This window comes from Rhipicephalus sanguineus, chromosome 4, assembly GCF_013339695.2.
Source record: "Rhipicephalus sanguineus isolate Rsan-2018 chromosome 4, BIME_Rsan_1.4, whole genome shotgun sequence".
NCBI lineage: Eukaryota > Metazoa > Arthropoda > Arachnida > Ixodida > Ixodidae > Rhipicephalus > Rhipicephalus sanguineus.
Window position 1 is genome coordinate 3,941,207 of NC_051179.1, and position 18,828 is coordinate 3,960,034.

The window sequence follows — 18,828 nt, forward strand, 5'->3', positions numbered from 1 at the left end:
GTGCAATGTTAGTTTCTCTGAATTTTTTCCAGAGTTCTTTTAATTATATTTTACATTGAGTTTTCAGACTATTGTGAAGCCTACATTCGAAATGGACGCTGCCTTCGTCACTGAAGCAACTGACTTCATGAAAAAGGAGCTGAAGAAGCAAAACCCTGATATGAAAAAAGTCGAAGACTCAATGTTGAGAACGACTGCTGCGAGAAGAAAAAGTATTGAGCTGGACGGCATGAGCCTGACTGACGTCGTGGGCCTCTATCCAGCCCTAACCCTCGAGAAGGAGGTGAGCGACCCTAATTGTTCATTCCGTAATAGTTTTTATTATTATAACAAATTACTCGCAAGGCCCTCGTACATACCAGCTCGCATTGATCACCGCAATAAAGTTGGGATTCCATCTTGTCACACTAAATGTTTTCATGACTCATTCGTACCCAGAACTTGTGTCAGTTGGAATGCCCTGCCCCATGACATTGCTGGCATAGCAGATATTAATATGTTCCGTAAAACAATTGCTATCTTGTGAATATATTTATGCTTGTTGCTCTTTGTATAATTTTTTTCTCTTATTATCAAAATTGTTCTCGTCTATTCCCACTGCTATTTTTCCTTTTTTTTTTTTGTCTTGTTGTGAGTTTTCGCCAGCCACTTTGTACTTTTACTTCTTTTTGTTCCTTTATGATTTGCTGTTTGCTGTATTCTTTATGTATCCCCACTCCCCTCTGCCTTCGGGCCCTGAGGGTACAATAAATAAATAAATAAATAAATAAATAAATAAATAAATAAATAAATAAAACTTCTGCACCATTGAGAATTGGTTTTCCTGCATAATCATAACTGGCAAGAAGCTCCTTAATAATCTTGATCAACACTGAACTAAGCAATGACTTGACAAAATGTATGTTTCATGCTGTAAAACATATTCAAATCTGTGCCATACCTTTAGGCTATCTGTCTGAAGATGCTTTACTATAATACATTGCACAATAAAGGGCATTGATAAATACAAAGATGTAAGGTAATTAAGGAACTTCCTAGCATAGGCTACATCCTTGTTTGGTTACAATTTGTGACCATCCTCAACTATTTGTTTACATCCAGGAAATATATCCAACCAAAAATGTGCTAACTGCCCAATGCACCAGCTAGCCCAACAACGAATTGTACTAGTACATTATTTGTTTACTTCAGTACAATCAAGACCCAAGGGGTGTTACAGAGGTGTCTGGGTTACATGATCACTGCATTAGTACAGCACTATTGATGGCTTTCATGTCTACCCTATGTGTACTTTAGATCTGTCATTTTATCTAAACCGTCCACCTCGGTGGAACAGTGGTTACGGTGCTTGGCTGCTGACCCAAAGTTTGCACGTTCGACCTTCGGGTCGATATGCTAGAGGCCTGTGTACTGTGCGATGTCAGTGCATGGTAAAGAACACCAGGGGTCAAAATTTCCAAAGCCCTCCACTACGGCATCTCTCATAACCATATTGTGGCTTTGGGATGTAAAACCCCAGATATAATTATTATCTTTTCTAAACTGTCCTGCTGTGCCCAATTTGTGATGTATTCTGTAGCCCTTAAGTAAAAGTAAATATGAAAATTACAATTGTTAAAAGCAAATATCACTGTCTTCGTTTTCGAAGACAAGAAGTAAAAGCTAATAGTCATAATTTCCTGTGAATTTATGCTATTCTGAAAATATAGCTTTATGGCATTATCTTTTGTAGTAAGGTGTTCACTATTTACAGTAAACTCCTCCAAAATGCCAAATGGGTAATTTTATTGGCGTGCAGCTTTTACTGCTCATGCAGAGGATGTAGCAAGAGCTTCAGATTTGCTGACAACTATTTACTAAGGTGAAAGCCTTAGATGCCTCATCAAATGTGAAAATTGACCGTCTGCTGTTTTTGAAATCGGTCATTCAGCAAATAACCCTGTCACACGAGCAACCTGGAGCAAGTACACTTTGCCGCTAGTGTATTTTGCACACTGTCACATAGGAATGCTTAGAGATGCTTGCTGCAGAACGGACTCGCCAGCGAATGTTCGGCAAGCCGACTTCCCTATGTGGAAGTGTGTAGCCTCTCTAGCAGTGGCTAAAAAATAAATTAAGTAATATAAAAAGCTGAGTCAGTAGTATCTTTAAGCTATCGTATTGGTTATTAAGAATATTGTTTCTATACTACAAAAAAATTGTAGTGGCTTAGCTCGGCTATGCCAGGATATACGTAGCGTGAGCTAAGGTTCAGCTGATTATCCTTAGCTCTCTCTCCTGGTTGTCTAGGATTAGCTTGATTATCATGCTTACTGCTGCTTCATTGATACACACATGGTGTACGCATTATGTCACACATGTATATTTATTTTTTGCTCAACGCCATTTCTCTATTGCCACAAAGACGGCTCGGTGGTCAGTGTAGTAACACGCTGCCATCTCTATGGCCCCAACGCCCGGCGCGTTGGTCACTTCTCGCGCTTGCGCATCACAGCTCTCGGACGTGCACGCGAAACTGCTCGAGGTCGGCCAGTGTAGCTGACGCTACAAGATGCTTATTATTCTCACTCTCAGGCAGTTTGCAAACATAGCTACGTCTGTCATATTTTACCTAAAGCTTATTCTAGACTAAGTTTACAATAATGACACAATATTGCTTAAGAAAATATTGGCTAGGCCAACAAGTGTACGCTGTCCTGTTGACTTACCCACCACAGTTGCCATAATTTCCAAAGTACACTTCTCTTTCTTATGTGGCAGCGTACCACCGAAGTGACACTTGGTGCACATAAGTACGCTTGCTCAAATTGCACGTAAGGTTGTCTTTGTGAAAGGAGTAATACACTGTTCAATATTGCCGAACTCATTCTGCTGCAGTAAGGTAAAACAGTGTGAACAATAAAGGAAACAAGAACAGATAACAGTGATACTTTTAATGCATAAGCATCCTCTGGCTTGGTCGTCAAGGAAAGCTGTGTGTATAGAACAGCATGACAGTGTAATTAACGGCAAGCTGATGTCCACAAAGGTCCCACAAAGGTTTTTACTTGGTGTACTTAAGGAAGCATATAGAACACTTCCAGCTGTTTAACAGTCAGTGTGAAAATAAAGCAGGGCAGTACACTCCTCAGAGCAAGTAACTTTGCTATGTAGAGAAAGAGTAGGCAGCTACATGCTAGCTGCAGTGACTATACCACAGTGTGAAAAGAAAGGACAGTACGGGCCTTTCTTTCAAAGAGCAGAATATAGGCCTCATAAGTAATTAACAATTATGGTTTCACACTTCTGAGAATCTTCCAGTGAGGAGCTACTGGTTCTTCATTCTTTATTCTTTATCCAGCGATTACATTGCTTAGCCTGAAGGTGCTATAGCCAGGGGGTTACAGTCTGAGAAAAACATATCTCATTCTCATATCTCAATGAGAAAAACATATCTCATATCTCAATCAGAAAAACATATCTTTATTTGCATAGCATCATTGCTGACTTGATAGGCGATTCCATTCTCAAATGAAATGAACAAAACATGAGTTAACATATGTATTAAATCTGGTACGGTATTCTAAAAATATAAACAATCATCAGTACGTGATGAGACATATAATGAGACCTGTGTCAGTATATTTCCTTTCAAATGCTGGTTTTTCCATTAAATATTTCATAGAAGAGTTTCAGTCGTAGTTGTTTTCATTGAGAGTTTAGAATTTTTATCCCGATTCATTTTTCATGTTCTTGCAGCTGTCTGTGCTCGAGTACCAACCGAGAACAAACCTTGTTGCTGCTGCATTCTGTTTTTTTTTTCAACCTTATTACTTAATTTTCTTTGCCAAGGGTAATTGATTTTTTTCCCTCATTAATCTATCTTATGCTGTCAAAAGTGGTTGATGCACAGCAACTATTACAGTAAACACCATGTTAATTTTACATGAAATGTGAGAAGCAGGAAAGATCCTTACCATAAGTGATAACACTTTACTTAAAACAACTATTAATGAGTTATGCTAATCTTGTTAAAATGGGTACTGGCCTGCCCTTTAAGCTGGTAGACCTATCCAAAGGTTGCACTTTTTACAGATCTTGAATGAATGTCGTCGCCTGACTGGTGTATCACCTGATGAAGCATTACTGCGTGCACTGAGAGAATTCAGTGAGCACATCCTCAATGCAGCGGCACAAAAGCACGCAGCACAGACTACCCTTTGCTCTCTGCAGGCAGACATGTCAGTGGACAACAGGATTGCAAGAAACTGTAAGTTCACGCTCTTCACTGTCGTTAGAGGCAAAGCACATGAGTTATTACTTTGATTTATTCCAACCAGGATCAAAAGAAGCATTTCAAAGACTGGAGTTTGAATCCTTTCAAAATATGTGGGCCACATACTTTTCAAAGCATTAACACTGTTCACAATATAATTGGATAGGTGATGGAATGTTCTGGTCCATACCGTGCTGATAGTTTTGGGCCATTTTAAGTTAGACTAGTATGATGTAAGGCTAGTGTTCATGTGCATTGCGCATGCTACAGTGGCAGCAATCCTCCTCATTTCACGTTGCCACATGTCATAATTGCCTGTATATGAACGCATGATTGTTGTTGTTACCTTTAGCAGCTGAAGTGTTGCGCTGCTAAACACGTGGATGAAGGTTTGATTCCCGGCATGGAGGAAGGAAACAGTTGGAAGGAAGCATTGCACCGCGTAAAAAAAAAGAAAGAAAAGTAGTGTGTCAGGCACGCACTCAAAAGCTTCGGTTACCCCCATTTCCCTCATAGGTTAAGGGCTCCAACTTTCTTCAGAAGCAGACCACTCATCGAATAGTGAAAGAGCAAGCCTTGAATATTTATAAATTATGAATATCCTTCATTTTGAAGCTGCTTTATGCATTTCCTGTTCACCGCTGTTGTAGTGCTGAATTATGCCTCAGGAATTCTTGAAGTGGATTGCTCTTGGATTGCGTGAGCCTTTTAAACTGTACTGCTGGCAATGTTGTTGCACTAGCGATATTGCTAAATAATTACAGGCAGCAGAATTGGTCAGCAGCAGCACACCTTTCACTGCTGTGGTTTTTCTCTCCAGATGCCAAAGGAGTGGGTGCCATCATGGTCCTTCCATTTCTCGTCAACGAGCGAGGAGGTGAAATATTCACAGAAATGGTAAGAATATGGAACATTTTGTGTGATCAAGTATCATAAACTTGAAGTAATAAAATTATGTACAAATGTGGCAAAATATTAGGAGCTAGGATAGCACAAAGGTAAACTATGACAGTTTAGCTGTAAGTGGACGTGCCTTAATTCCTATGTGGTTCCTGCAAGTTTTTGAACCATTTGAATGTTTTTAGTGCAATGATGTGATGCGAATGACGGGGCGATTACATTGGAGGCTATTTACGAGATATATTTGCAATATCATTTGCAGCTTCGGCCAGTTTAGCTGACAGTCCGGGCTAGGTCACTTGTTTCTCTTGGTTGTGCATCTGTGACCAAGAGACCATGCTATGTGCACATAGCGTCACCTCCAGCGGCAGTAGCATTGTCACGATGTATCAAGGCTTCGGGGTAATGGAACAGTCATAGGATCTGAGGCGTGTTGCATGTACAGTGTCTCTGAACCCTGAGGGCTAATGAAGTTGTGTGAACAACAGGGATGATCTTATATGTTGGGAGCATCACGTCACAAAATATGTGAGCTTTTTTTAACATAGCAGCTTTTTTAGCAGTTTAACATGACAGGATGGGGACTGCGGAAATACCTCAGAGCCAGGCGTAAAGTGTTCATGTGGGTATTTCCAGTTGTACAAGTGCTGTTTGTTCTCTTGAATGGTCAGGATGCTAATTCAGGCCGTTTTTTGTGCGTGGGCAGCCCTGGTGGTGGCGTGAAGTGCATATTTGCTGCCTAGCACTGTGGCAGATGAAAGGGATGTATCTGAGGATATTGTGGGACTTGGGGAGCAGCAGTGGTGGTGTTTCACAGTTCTGTAATTGTTCACAAGTTGTAAAGTATCTTTGGACAGAGTAGGACACAGTTTAAATTTGCTAGGGTTAAAACACAGTTGCAGTGAATTCCTGACTGGGTCTTCATAGAGCAACCAGCTACAGCGTTCTAGTGGTTATGGTGCTCAACTGCTGACCTGAAGATTGCGGGATGGAATCCCGGCTGCGGTGGCCGCATTTCGATGGAAACGAAATGCTCCAGGCCCGTGTACTTAGATTTAGGTGCAAAAGAACCCCAGGTGGTCGTCAAAATTTCCAGAGCCCTCCACTACAGCATCCCTCATAATCATATCGTGATTTGGGAACGTAAAACCAAACAATTATTATGAGTCCTCAAAGAGCCCAATTTCTTTGTTGACAGTTTCAGCCGTAGTAGTTCTTTCTGTGGCTACCAGTTAGTGCGTACTGTGATCACACTTTGTTGCGTAAATGTCAACTGCGCCCCCAACTCGTGGTACGGCCAACACCACGGTATGTTGGCCTACCTTGTGGCTACAACTATTTATTGGTGCTATTTTATTCACTAACCCAACTCATGCAACCTTTCCTTTTGGGATTTGAATGAAAACAGTAGGGAAAAAATTTATGCTTGCTACCATAACAGGCATCATCAAAATGACAATAGAGGTCGAACATAAGAGGGAAGTGCTTATCGTATTCATCTGGAAAATTTGTGTTGCAATTGTTCAGTGTTGGTTTCAAGACAAAAGCAGCATAAGCATTTTTGGTGAGCTTGTACGGGTACAATCCAGATCTTTTGCAAAAGCAACTTCTGATAATATAGTTACAGTGCACAGTCATTTTTCTTACCAAAATAGCATTGGTGCTCACTGGGTTTAAAGTAAATCTGAAGAACTTTTCTGCACTTGGAATATATAGAGAACCGTTCACGTGTTGTTTAAGCAGAAGCAGTAGTACTTTTAATCTTTTTGCACTGCTTAAATTTTTGTTTGTACAACCCTCAACTAAAACACTACACTTCTTTTGAAATATTGTCTGAAATGCAGTTGTTCTTGAGTACCAAGAACCAATGATGACACGTCAAACAAGGAATGTTGCTTGAGCCAACATGTCAGAAGCACTTGTCTTGGTCAGGGCAGCAAATGTACATGTCCCATTGTCACACATTCCTTGTTCAGTGACTTCTCATTGCAAGCCTCCATGTTCCCCAAAAAATTCTCTCAAGTAAGGACTTATCATGCGTATCTTTGTTTTGCAGACACCAGGGAAGGGATTCACACATCCGACACTGCTCTACACTGGCGAAAACCCCGTATCTTCTGAGGCCATGTGCGTGAAGTGCGAGAATGTCTGTGTAGATGTCCTTGATTTTACGTCAGGACTGTCGTTACTTTTTGCGATGTACTGGGCGTACAACATTGAATATGTCGCATCCGCGAAGAATACGCTGTGCCTGCTAGAACACATGATGGGCATAAACAGCTCTAAATTGACCACCAGAGGCATAAAAGTGCTGACTGCACTGAAAGCGCAATCGAAAGCAAGTAGGTCAAACGCAAGTTCAGGGCAATCAGGTGTGACTGATTGAAGTTTGAGTGTTAAAGCACAATACCTTTAAGTACTAGTCATAGCTGTCTAGCAGGGCTACGCAGAAGTTATTTATTAATGTGTTGTTATAGCTGTCTGGTAAGAGCTAGTCAGAAGTTGTTTAATAATGTGTTGTGATCGCTGTTGAGTGAGAGCTAGTCAGGAGTTATTTAATGTTGCAATATAATTCTCACTGGAAGCCACTGTGATATAGGTACATTCTTTGTGTAATAAAAGCTTTACATTTTCCTAAATGTTGTTTGTGCTTTCAGATATGTACAGCAGCAAACATAATTGGACACAGACGTGGAGGTGGTGCTAAAGGCGTTGAGTGGTGAGACAAGTCTTTTTTGTCAAATTGGATGAAAGGACTTCCAACAAGTTGCATTACTGGAGCATTTTGTGATGCTCTTTGATCTGCACAAGAATTCTGGGCAAGAACAACTTTCTATTTTTAATACAAATGTTCTTTCAAATGGCACTAGTATTCTATGTCAGCTTTGCCTTACTGAAATTATGAATTCATAATTCAACATGAAAATTAAAAAAAACTATTCATAGGTCTGCTCGTATGTGCATACCTTCGATGGCATATTCACTGGGGCGTATTTTTGTAATGGCAAAGAAATTAACATTCTTTAATTGCACCAGTATGACACAAAATGCATACCGGATATTGCAACTATAGCAAGTGTACAAGGTTGTCCATTGATTCCAATTCAGCAAAACAGACTGCTGTCTTCTTTTTAAGCCTGGTCCACTTCACTGCTGGATCTGACTATAATACATATTAGTGAAACTTTCCCTTGTGGTTACATATTCACACTGATACGAATGTGTTCTGTTTTTGGAGGTTGCTACTGTGTTGCTCTGTCATGTATATTTAGCTGGGAGAAAAGTAGGGAAAAATGCACATTTCTTGCACACAGGTCCCTGAAATGAAACAGTCATTTTACATTGTGTCGCTGATTTCCAAAAAAGACAGTATCAAACAGCTGATGACCCTGCATTAAGGATATGACTTTATTTTATGTGAGCCGTGAAAATTTATGGAGAACACTTTTATTGCGCTATTCAGTCATGTTTGCAGTTAATACGCACCAACTCTGCACGAGAGTCGTGCATACCACCGCTAACTTTCTGTGATAGTCAAATGACTACCCTTACAGGGGTCACGTCAGATAGTGAAAAGTGTCCTAATGACTACCGTGTAGTAGTTGCATCAACTCCAACCAAGGGAGTCGCATACACCACCACCTTTTTCACAAGGGTGTTCCGAGAACTACCCGAATGGGGGTCAGTGCTGTCATTGCAAAGGGGTCTCCCTGACTACCAAGAAGTACTTTCGAGACACCCCTAGGTAGTCGTGCGACACCCCTAGGTAGTCGTGCGACACCCCTAGGTAGTCGTGCAACACCCCTAGGTAGTCGTGCGACACCCCTAGGTAGTCGTGCGACACCCTTACGTAGACACCCTTAGGTAGTCGTGTGACACCCTTAGGTAGTCGTGTGACACCCTTAGGTAGTCGTGTGGACTCTTCCATTGGGAGTAACACATACACCTTATTGCTGTTGGCAGGGAGTCGTGGAACATTTGACTTGAAGAGAGTCAAGTGACACCCCAAAAGGTCATCATATGTGTAGCGAGCTGATTACCACCCAAAGGTAGTCAGTACAGACTCCCTTTTTTTTTAGAGTGTACACACGGGTTCGTGAAACGTGCGTGCGTTCTCCGTCAAAACGGGCAAGTATAACAACTGTAACGCAACTGTAACAACTGCAATTGTGACTGTAAATAACGTGCAGTGTGCCTGCGCGTGCCACTCGGCTGTGTGTGTATATCCAGGGAAACTTTCGTGAATGAAGCTTCGTTGCGAGCTACGCCTGTCCCGTGCATATGTGTTCCTTCTTTGTGCTGTTCGAATTCGCGCTATCCAGTATTGAAGAATATAAGCACTACATCCAGCTTACCGAGTCCGGTGTTGGCAATACCCATGCTGCTGTTGGCATCGTTTCGCAACTTTAGACAACTGGTTATATAATTCATATGCGACTCTTCAACATATGAGTGTGTGTATACCACTTGCACATTTCTCTAGCGTCATTCCGTGAAGTTTCGCTCAATGTGAATAATTACGCCACGGTCACCATTTCGCGCATGCTTCGCATAACACCGATTCCCACGGTACGTGGGATCTGCCGAATTTTTACTAAAACAGCCATATTCTCAAACCGAAACTGGGCTAAATTTCACAGGAGCGTTGAGCGCGCTTGAGTATACCTTTCTCTTTTGAAACAGCGGCAATCAAAGTGGGGCAATTTCTGATTGTAACACGAACTCAAAAAAGCAGTTTCGAATAAAAAATAACCCAAATCCTGCACCTGTTTGAATCAAACCGAGCCAGATTCATTAAGAAGTGCTGCGGCAAAAATCGCGACCAACATGGCCGCATCCAATCTGTTTCATTTGTGTCCCAGTTTCTTTGCTGTCATGTTTTAATTCCACAATTAGTGTTTCTTGGGCGAGTTGGTACTTACTGAAGGACTTGATGTTGTAGAGCAAAACTCGAATGGAAAGAGCGAGACTTTGCTTTCACTGCAGAGTTTTGCGCTACGGTCCTTCTATCGCTCCAGGACGGCATATTTCGAATGGAGGGCAACTGAAATGAATATGCGGGCCACCGATCTATTCTTTGATGAAGAAGTTATCCCAAATGACGCGGCATAAAACAAGCTCAGAAGAAGAGTATTTTTGAAGCTCTTCAATAGACGCTAAGAACTAGAAAATGCTGACCGGAATGGTGCGCCTGTTGCCAGGAAGGACCACTCGCTCTACAAGTCTACTCATCGCCATTACGGCCATGCAACAAAAGAAGGCACCGACGGAAGCACAAAGATGGTATCAATTTTGACGTAATATAGTTCATTCGCTGCGATTTATGCTTCTTTTACGAGCTAATTCAAGCCCAACTGAAATGTTCCATTCTATAAGAGCCGAATTCAAATGGCACTCTAGAATAACGACGATAGTGGGCTATATAGATTTTAGGAATTTCGGTGACACTGCGGTGAAAAGCTGGTGGAGCCGGCCGACCATATTGTAAGTAACAAAAAACTGCGTTTTTCTCAGTTGTTAAATTGGACTGGCTCTTTTAGGAAAAAAGCCGCACCTCCCCGAAGGGGATCGTGAGGAAATGCGAATGCATTTGGGTGCACCCGATGAGAGTGCGATTAATTAATGAAGAGAGAGGAGAGTGTGCAGGTAAGCATTATTTATTCATACGGCAGCACCTGTTCTTGTTATCGTTGTACCTGACGGCCACAATCACCGCCTTGTGGCCGCTGAAGTGCACGGTCAAAGGGTCTTTGAGAAGCATACGCGCGGCACAGTTTCGCGTAAAGACCAGATCAATGCAACTCCCGCCGTGAATGGTAGTGGGGCACGTGTTGTCGGAGGCGGCAGAGAGACAATGCATAGAGTGCTTGGTCTGCATGTACTCCACAAGCCTGACAAAAATTTGGAGGCACAAAGGAACAAGGACAAGAAATGACAGGACTGGTGCCAAAGTCCTGTCATTTCTTGTCCTTGTTCCTTTGTGCCTCCAAATTTTTGTCAGACCATGCACCAACTAGCCCAAGAACGCGTTTTAGTCACTCCACAAGCCACTCGCCACTCTTTTTGCGCACGTCAACGTTGAAGTCACCGACCAAGACAATGGGATCAGAGAGTTTGGAGCGCACACGCACACTTTCCATAGCCGCGTCCAGCTTCGCGGCAACGGCGTCCCGAGCGAGGTTGGGCGCGAGGTACACGGTCACCACAAAGACTCCGTCTCCGGTGTAGGCAAGGGTGTACAAGTCCTTGTACGGAGACGCGTCTCGAACGGGAGACGTGACAACGGCGTGCGATATCAGTTCCCGTACTCGCATCGCGGAGCTCGCTCCGCGATGCGAGTGCCCTCACCGCGTAAACTCCTCCTCTCCCTTACCCTCCGCTGCCCTGCGATGCGAGCGCCATCACACGCCCGCGCGCTCCTCCTCCCCCTTACCCTCCGCCGCTCACCACCTGCTCCGGTTGCTAGGCGCGGCGCAACTGTTGCTAGGGGCGAGGAGGAGCGCGCGCGGAGAGATCTGTGCGCACGCCGACCAGGGACGCACGACAAACCCCGACTAAGAAATGCATTCGCATTTAAAAAATTGCCACATATTTATCTATTTATTTATTTATTTATTTAGAATACACCCTCCGCCCCCCCCCCCCCTCAGAGCCAATGGCATTACAGAGGGATGTGGGGCAAAAATACAGAAAATCGGAAAAAGCTCAGAAACACGTCACCAGAAATTGCACAATATTAGCGGAAAGTTAAAACAAAGAAAATCACAGTAATTCATAAATGCCGAAAATATTACGCTGCGGCACAAAAAGAAAACAGAATGCATGATACGTTAATTATTACCTAAAGTGAAAAATTTGGTGTATAAATGAAGATAGACACTTCATATAAGTAGTAATGATGGTGTTTTGTTAAGAAAAAAAACAAAAATCTTAGATATTATTTACTGCTTGTTTAATTTGCTTAGTAGCCTTGATGGTGACAACAGTCACAGGAAGGTGATTCCACTCATCACTTGTGTGTTGTACAAATGCGTGAATAAAAGAGGAGGGGGTATGTACAAGATGGAATGCCGACTTTGTGTAGGTGATCAATGCGAGATTATATGTAATGTGGTGCCGAAAGAACTTTGTGTCGTAAAAGAGGGTGATGATATATGCCATGAAAGAGAGAGAGGCGCGCATTTTTATGTCGTGAGGCTACAGATGGTAATTCTAGATTAGTCTTCATTACACTGATGCTAGCGGTCCTGTTAGAGTTAGATCAAATGAATCGTGTGGAATTCTTGGTAATCTTTTCTACTAAATCAATAAATTTGTGCTGACTGAGGTCCCAAACAGAGGCTGCATATTCTAGTTTAGGCCGAATAAGTGTTTTGTGGAGAACTAGCTTGAGGGATTGTGGTGCACGTGAAAAATTTCATCGGAGATAGCCCAGTGATTTGTTAGCTTTGCTTGTTAGGTATGCAATGTGCCTGTTCCAGGTAACGTCAGATGAAACGTGGACACCAAGATATTTGTAAGATGAAACACAATCTACAGCGGTGTTAGCGATATTATAGGCTGGTGGAGCGTTAGTACGCCTGGTAACGCGCATTGCTTTGCATTTGGTTATGTTCAGTTCCATCTGCCATGTGTTACACCACGCACTGATGCGTTAAGGTCAGATCAAAGAATGGCTGCATCATTGTTAGAAGTTATTTCTCTAAATATTACGCAGTCGTCAGCAAAAAGATCAATGTTAGATAAAACACAAGAAGGTAAGTCATTAATATAAATTCGAAATATAAGCGGCCCCAGAACAGAGCCCGAGAAAACCGGACTGGAGGGTGAGCCAAAGTTGTGAGCAGAAACATGAGAACGACTGGACAGGACTGATTCAAGCCAAGTGACAAATCTATGTTAAGCTGGCGTAATTCGTGCATTAGTAGATCATGAGAAACTTTATCAAATGCTTTAGAGGAATCTAGAAATATGCAGTCTGCATAAAAAGAGAGATCAAGAATGGCATGCAAATCGTGTGTAAATGATGTTAGTAGCCAGAGTTGTTAGCAGAAACATACTGAGAACGACTGGACAGGAACGATTCAAGCCACGTGAGAAATTTATGTCGAGCTGGCGTAATTTGTGCATTAGTAGATTATGAGAGGCTTTATCAAATGCTTTAGACAAATCTAGAAACATGCAGTCTGCATAAAAAGAGCGATCACGAATGGCATGCAAATGGTGTATAAATGATGTTAGTAGACAGAGTTGTTAGCTCAAACATACTGAGAGCGACTTGACAGGAAGGATTCAAGCCAAGTGAGAAATCTATGGTAAGCTGTCGTAATTTGTGCATTAGTAGATTATGAGCGACTTTATCAAATGCGTTAGAGAAATCTAAAAATATGCAGTGGTCGTATGCAGAGCGATCAAGAATGACATGCAAATGGTGTGTAAATTATGTTAGTTGTGTTTCCCATGAATAAGATTTGCGAAAGCCGCGCGGTGAGTAGGTGAAAGAGCAGTTAGATTCGAGATAGTTGGCAAAATTAGAAAATAATACATGCTCCAGAAGTTTACGTGGAATGCCGGTGAGTGAAATGGGTTGGTAATTATACGGGGAATGCTTGTTACCCGATTTATCAAGTGGAATCACCTTCCCTATCTTCCATTCGGCTGGGACAGAACCCTTGTCAAGTGATTGTTAAAAGATTTTGGTTAGTATGATACAACTGTAAACACTCGTACGTATCAGAAACTTCGGGCTAATGGTGCCGCAGCCAAGGAGAGAAGAAAGCTTTCATTTATTGATTAGGCTATAAAGAGGTTTATTAGCGGCGACGATACTCGACGACACAGCGACCGACAAGGCACTCGGATTTATTAGTATCGGATGCATTGGTGAGGGATTACGACACTGCGTGATCGGTGGTAGTGATGAAAAATTGGAAACACATCCTTAAGGACAGATGCGCACTGTTCAGAGGGAGTCATCTATGAGACATGTAGTGTTATCCTCTCTTGGGTTGACGACGCGCCAGAAGTTTTTTACTATAAGTTTGAAGCATGGAGGGTGTTTTTTAAAAAAAAAAGTTTTCTCTGCGAATACAGCCATATACATTCATCTGAAACTGGTTTATGCGCGTTCCAATGATTAGCAGAAGGACAATGTTTCGCTGATCTGTAGAGACGTTTCTTTTTATTTGACAAGCATTTCATGTGATTATTATACCATGGTGCCGATTTATTGGAGGTTATGGAACGAATTGGTACATATTTGTCAAGTAAGGCTTTTTTAGCCTGATCTACAAATAAATGCCAGTTGCTTTGAACGCCACATGACACCACATGACGCTTCAAAGAGGCGCATTGCACATAAAAAATGTCAGAACACACCAAGGTGGACATTTACCAGGGACAACAATCTAAATAAATTAACGTTACTAAATAATGAAACACATTTCCAGAATAAGGGGCAACGGAAGGCAATACGCTTCACGTCAGTATGTATTGAACCGAATAATAAATGCTCTGTAGCGTACACAGCAGCAACGCGTTGGGCTCTGGGATTCCTCGCCAAAAAATAGAAAAACTGTCGTGCGTGCTCTGAGCGAAGTGACGAATCCGGCATGACGATTTCGTTATAGTAGGGACGTTAGAGTTGGATGAAGGGAGCAGGTTATAATGCAAGATATTCGTTTTTTAAATGAAAACGAAGCTTTAATGTCAGATTTTTATGACATAGCTGAAGTTCCTGGTTACGTAAAAGGGACTAATTGACGCCGTGAGGACGTCGATTGAACACGCAGTACCTATTTCACTTCAGAATGCCAGCGGGGTGTTGTTAAACAATTTCTAGATCCTTTAATGTTTTACCTTGATTCGACGTTGCTTTCTTTTAAGGGCCAGTCTTTTAGATGCGACGCATCTCTTGCTCGGGGGTATGTAAGGCGGCGTGGTAATCCGCACGCGCCGTGGTAGTCCGCACTCACACTACGCATGCGCTCCTTCCCTCTCTCTGACAGCTGCGCTTTACTCTCTCCACTTCTCTACCAGCACCTGCTTGCGCTTCTCCTGCGTTCTCGCTTTTGCTTTCGCGGAACACGCGCCACTCTCTGCGCTACTCTCCTCCTCTAAGTGGTTAGAGCGCAGCGCGCGTTCAGTGCAGCGCTTGCTTTGGTTGACTCCGCTTGACTCCATTGGTGCTTCCGATGAAGCGTGATGGAAGCAACAGTGAGTGGGCTGACGCAAGCACGCGTCAGCAGCAGCCCAATTGCGTCCACTGAAGACAAAGCTGCGAAGCGAACTACCATTCACGGCACATGCGTTGATCACGTCTTCACCAATTTCAAGATCCACCCATTGCACCAAGATCCCCTCACGGTTCACTTCATCAACCACAAAGCCATCCTCACAAAGCAAAGTGAACACCTCAAGTGCTAGACGCTGCTCAATAAAGACCTTCGTTAGCCGTTTCACCTTCGTCTACAACGTTAATAACACCGTTAATAACGATCCGAGGTCGGTAGCATGCCCAACGAACGCCAACGGAACGCGATCGTGCAAGTGCTCCGGCTTCGCATCGCCTCATGGTCCCCTTTAGCGGGAGATAGTGTAATTTTTTTCAAGTGTATTTGTCATTCAAGTGCATTTTTGTCTTTTTCGTCCTGCCTCTCCCAGGTACAGAGGCCAAGAGCCAGTCCTGCTGCAGATTCTCGTGCTTGTGCTAGCTGTGCTTTTCTTGCCCAACAAAAATGCTGAAATAAATTTTAATTTGGACGCACTGCATTCCAAGGTTAACCTGTTGCATTATCTTTGCCATGGTGACTACGAACGAGTTCCTGCTGTTGTCAGTAAGTATTTGATCATGCCTGTAACTTATAGTAACAAAATTTGAACAGGCCTAAAGAGTTCTACCTTTACTAGTCAAGTTACATGTAGCAAATACAATGCGCCCCGTAATTACAGAAACGATATCAATATAAGCACTCACGAAAAACCGCTCTTTTTAACAAAATACAAATGCCTACAACCGAGCCTATCGCTATTGATAGCTTGCACGGACGCACAACATGGCGGCTCAGATGACGTCACGCAGCGAATAACTTGCTTCGGCGTGGTAACGACATCGCTGGGCCTCTGAGCATGAAGAACCAAGGAGCCAGCAGGCGATGTACTGACATCACGAAGTTCGCTGTGTTGATCTATTCGGCTGCCACTCCAGGGCATGCTCAGATATGTCGTCTACCTATAGTTCGTCACCTTTCAGCTGATAGCTCGCGCTGCGTGTTTCTTGTGTCATATGCGACGAAAATCGCTATCAATTGCCTCAACTGTCGGCCGTTATAAAACGCCCATGTGTTAACTCTCACGGGAGCGCGACAAGTGTTGAATCTGTGCGATGAATTGAATAATAAACAATTTCAGCAGCAGCGCCTCCGACCATGGGCTGTCGCACATTCAATGCAAACAGCGAATTTTTTATCCGCTGCCGTCAGCGGTACGTTAGTTCATCTCATAAGCCAAACATGAAAGTTTTCGGTGGCCAATTGTGTTAAACTTTGCTGGAAGTAAACACTGAAAGAGAGACCGGCACTCAAAATGTACGTTAGGTGACAGCTCGACAAGGGCAAAATATTGCTTGCAATGCGAGGCATTTGATAGATTCACTGGTATTTTCATGTCAATAATGTGGGCAATTAAAACTGACATTTATTCGAGGGATGACCGCTGGCGAGGACGATTATTAATAGGAGGCATCGCGGCGACGCTGGCGACTTTGGTGGCCGCTCAGTAAGGCGGCATTAATATTTGGCACAACCTTTTCGCAAGGTTGTTCCGATGCAGCTCGAGCGGCGTCTGCTCGGAGACCAGACGACGACGATCGATGGAGCGGGGCTAACCCTCGCGGCGGCGGCCGATCAGCTGTTGCCTCGGCACTGACGACACCACTCACCTGCTTGGCGGCCGGCTGTTTGTCCATGGCGTCGGACAGCAGTCAGCAGCATCCCTGCCAACTTGGGCTTTCCCGCGTCCAGCCGTGTGGCACTGACAGCAGCCGCCGCCACCACCACCATCACAGGCGGCCCTTTCACTGGCGTCATCGACGCGTCACTGGTCACGTGGCCTATCGCGCTCTTTCTCAAATCAACAGCGGCGGGAGGTCAAGCGCTTTTTTTTTCTTGCTGGCGCATTTCCTAACGCAACGGGGACAAGGCGTTGCCTTACGCTGTCACGCGGGCTCCCAAGCACGGCGATCTGAATCGGCCGTCTGTCAAGGTCTATAGGCAAGTTGGCCACCACCACTTGGCAACACTTCGTCCCCCGCGGTCAAGTAACTTCCTGGGCCACTTAAGTTTGTTTAGCTCAATTTATTGAGACTGCGTGGAATGAAAGGAATCAAGGCGGATTACCTCTGCCTGAGCTCACCCTGGGAGGGAGTTTCAAACAATAGCGATGCCAGTTTGAAGAGAGTATCCGCAAAAGGGACGAGTGCAACTACCCTGATCCACAGCAGAAACGAAAAAAAGTTAGTGCAGTATTCGACTCAAAACACAGAGCAAACGACCAATCCTAGGTTTCGCACCTGAAACAACGTTGTAAACTGTGCAATCATACATATTCTGAAATACCGCCGCACAAGCACTCCGTACAGCACCAGCGAAGCTCAAGCGTGCGGCCCCGGTGTTTATCACCGGGTTCATTCTCAATAGACCTTATTAGGGTGCCTTGATGCGCGTTTTGTCCGCTTTAGGGTGAGGACATCTGCGGCGTCTACTGCGGCGCGGCTGCCATATTTTAGCCCACGGCTTCTTACCGGCGTCTCACCCCTCTACGGCAGCTGCGCTGAGAGGCACGAGACGCGGGGCAAAAAATGGCGTCGTGGCGGCATCAGCCCCTTCAAAGAATGGCAACACCCTAAGGGGGGCGCACACATCGAGGCGCACACATCGAGGCACACTAGACCTTATGCAAAATTGCTGCCATCTGTCGGAGGTTTGACGAAGCTACCCATTCGGCGCCATGTTGGAGGCTTGTGGCCGAATCGTATTGCTGTCACTGCTATAACTTCTTGCTCGTGCTTAGAACTGCAGCACATTCTGGGCCCATGGCAAAACAGCACCTGTGGGTTACGCGCAACGAAAGCGCTGCTGACTTTCTTGCGGGCCACAAGCCTGACCGAAACTTTGTAAACAGTGTAGTCTATGTATGTATGTGTGGTTATCAGTGTATATATCATAATCATCACCCTGGAGCACCTGGAGTAGCATGTCAGGCGAATAGCCAGGCAAACATCTCCAGCTTTTCATTAAAACATTTCTCTCTCTCTTCTTGCTCGTATCTGCTATGATAGTGGGCAATCGGGGCATAAAAACGTCAGACGAGTGTGTAAGGGCCTGTACATGTTACCGGCATTTCCTAGTTATTACGTTGACGGTTATTACGTGCAAAGAACTGCCTCTAAGCGAGAAGAAAATACAAGTTTGACACCGCGAGTCACATGTAGACCTGGCGTCGTCGAGAATGAAACTTTGCGCTAGGTTACAAATTTGGTCTGTCTGTTTTCAATATGTAGCGAATAAAGCGTTGTTAGCTATCTGAATATCATGCGTGTAGCATAGGATGGATGGGAAGAAGCGTTAAAGGGACCGACAGCTGCCCAGAATATGAAATGAGTTGACTCCACTGAT

General features: G+C 43.8%; 1 protein-coding gene across 2 annotated transcripts in view; it reads right to left on the bottom strand.

Annotated features, from left to right (window-relative positions):
- Nucleotides 1-17,239, bottom strand: part of LOC119389302 (monocarboxylate transporter 12) — a 372,577-nt gene extending 355,338 nt beyond the window's left edge. For both annotated transcript variants that reach the window (XM_037656512.2, XM_037656510.2), the window contains exon 1: nucleotides 17,094-17,239. In XM_037656512.2, the coding sequence (XP_037512440.1) occupies nucleotides 17,094-17,120 (27 nt within the window). In that variant the 5' untranslated portion in view covers nucleotides 17,121-17,239. The remainder of the gene's footprint in view (nucleotides 1-17,093) is intronic.
- Between the last annotated feature and the right edge of the window lie 1,589 nt (nucleotides 17,240-18,828).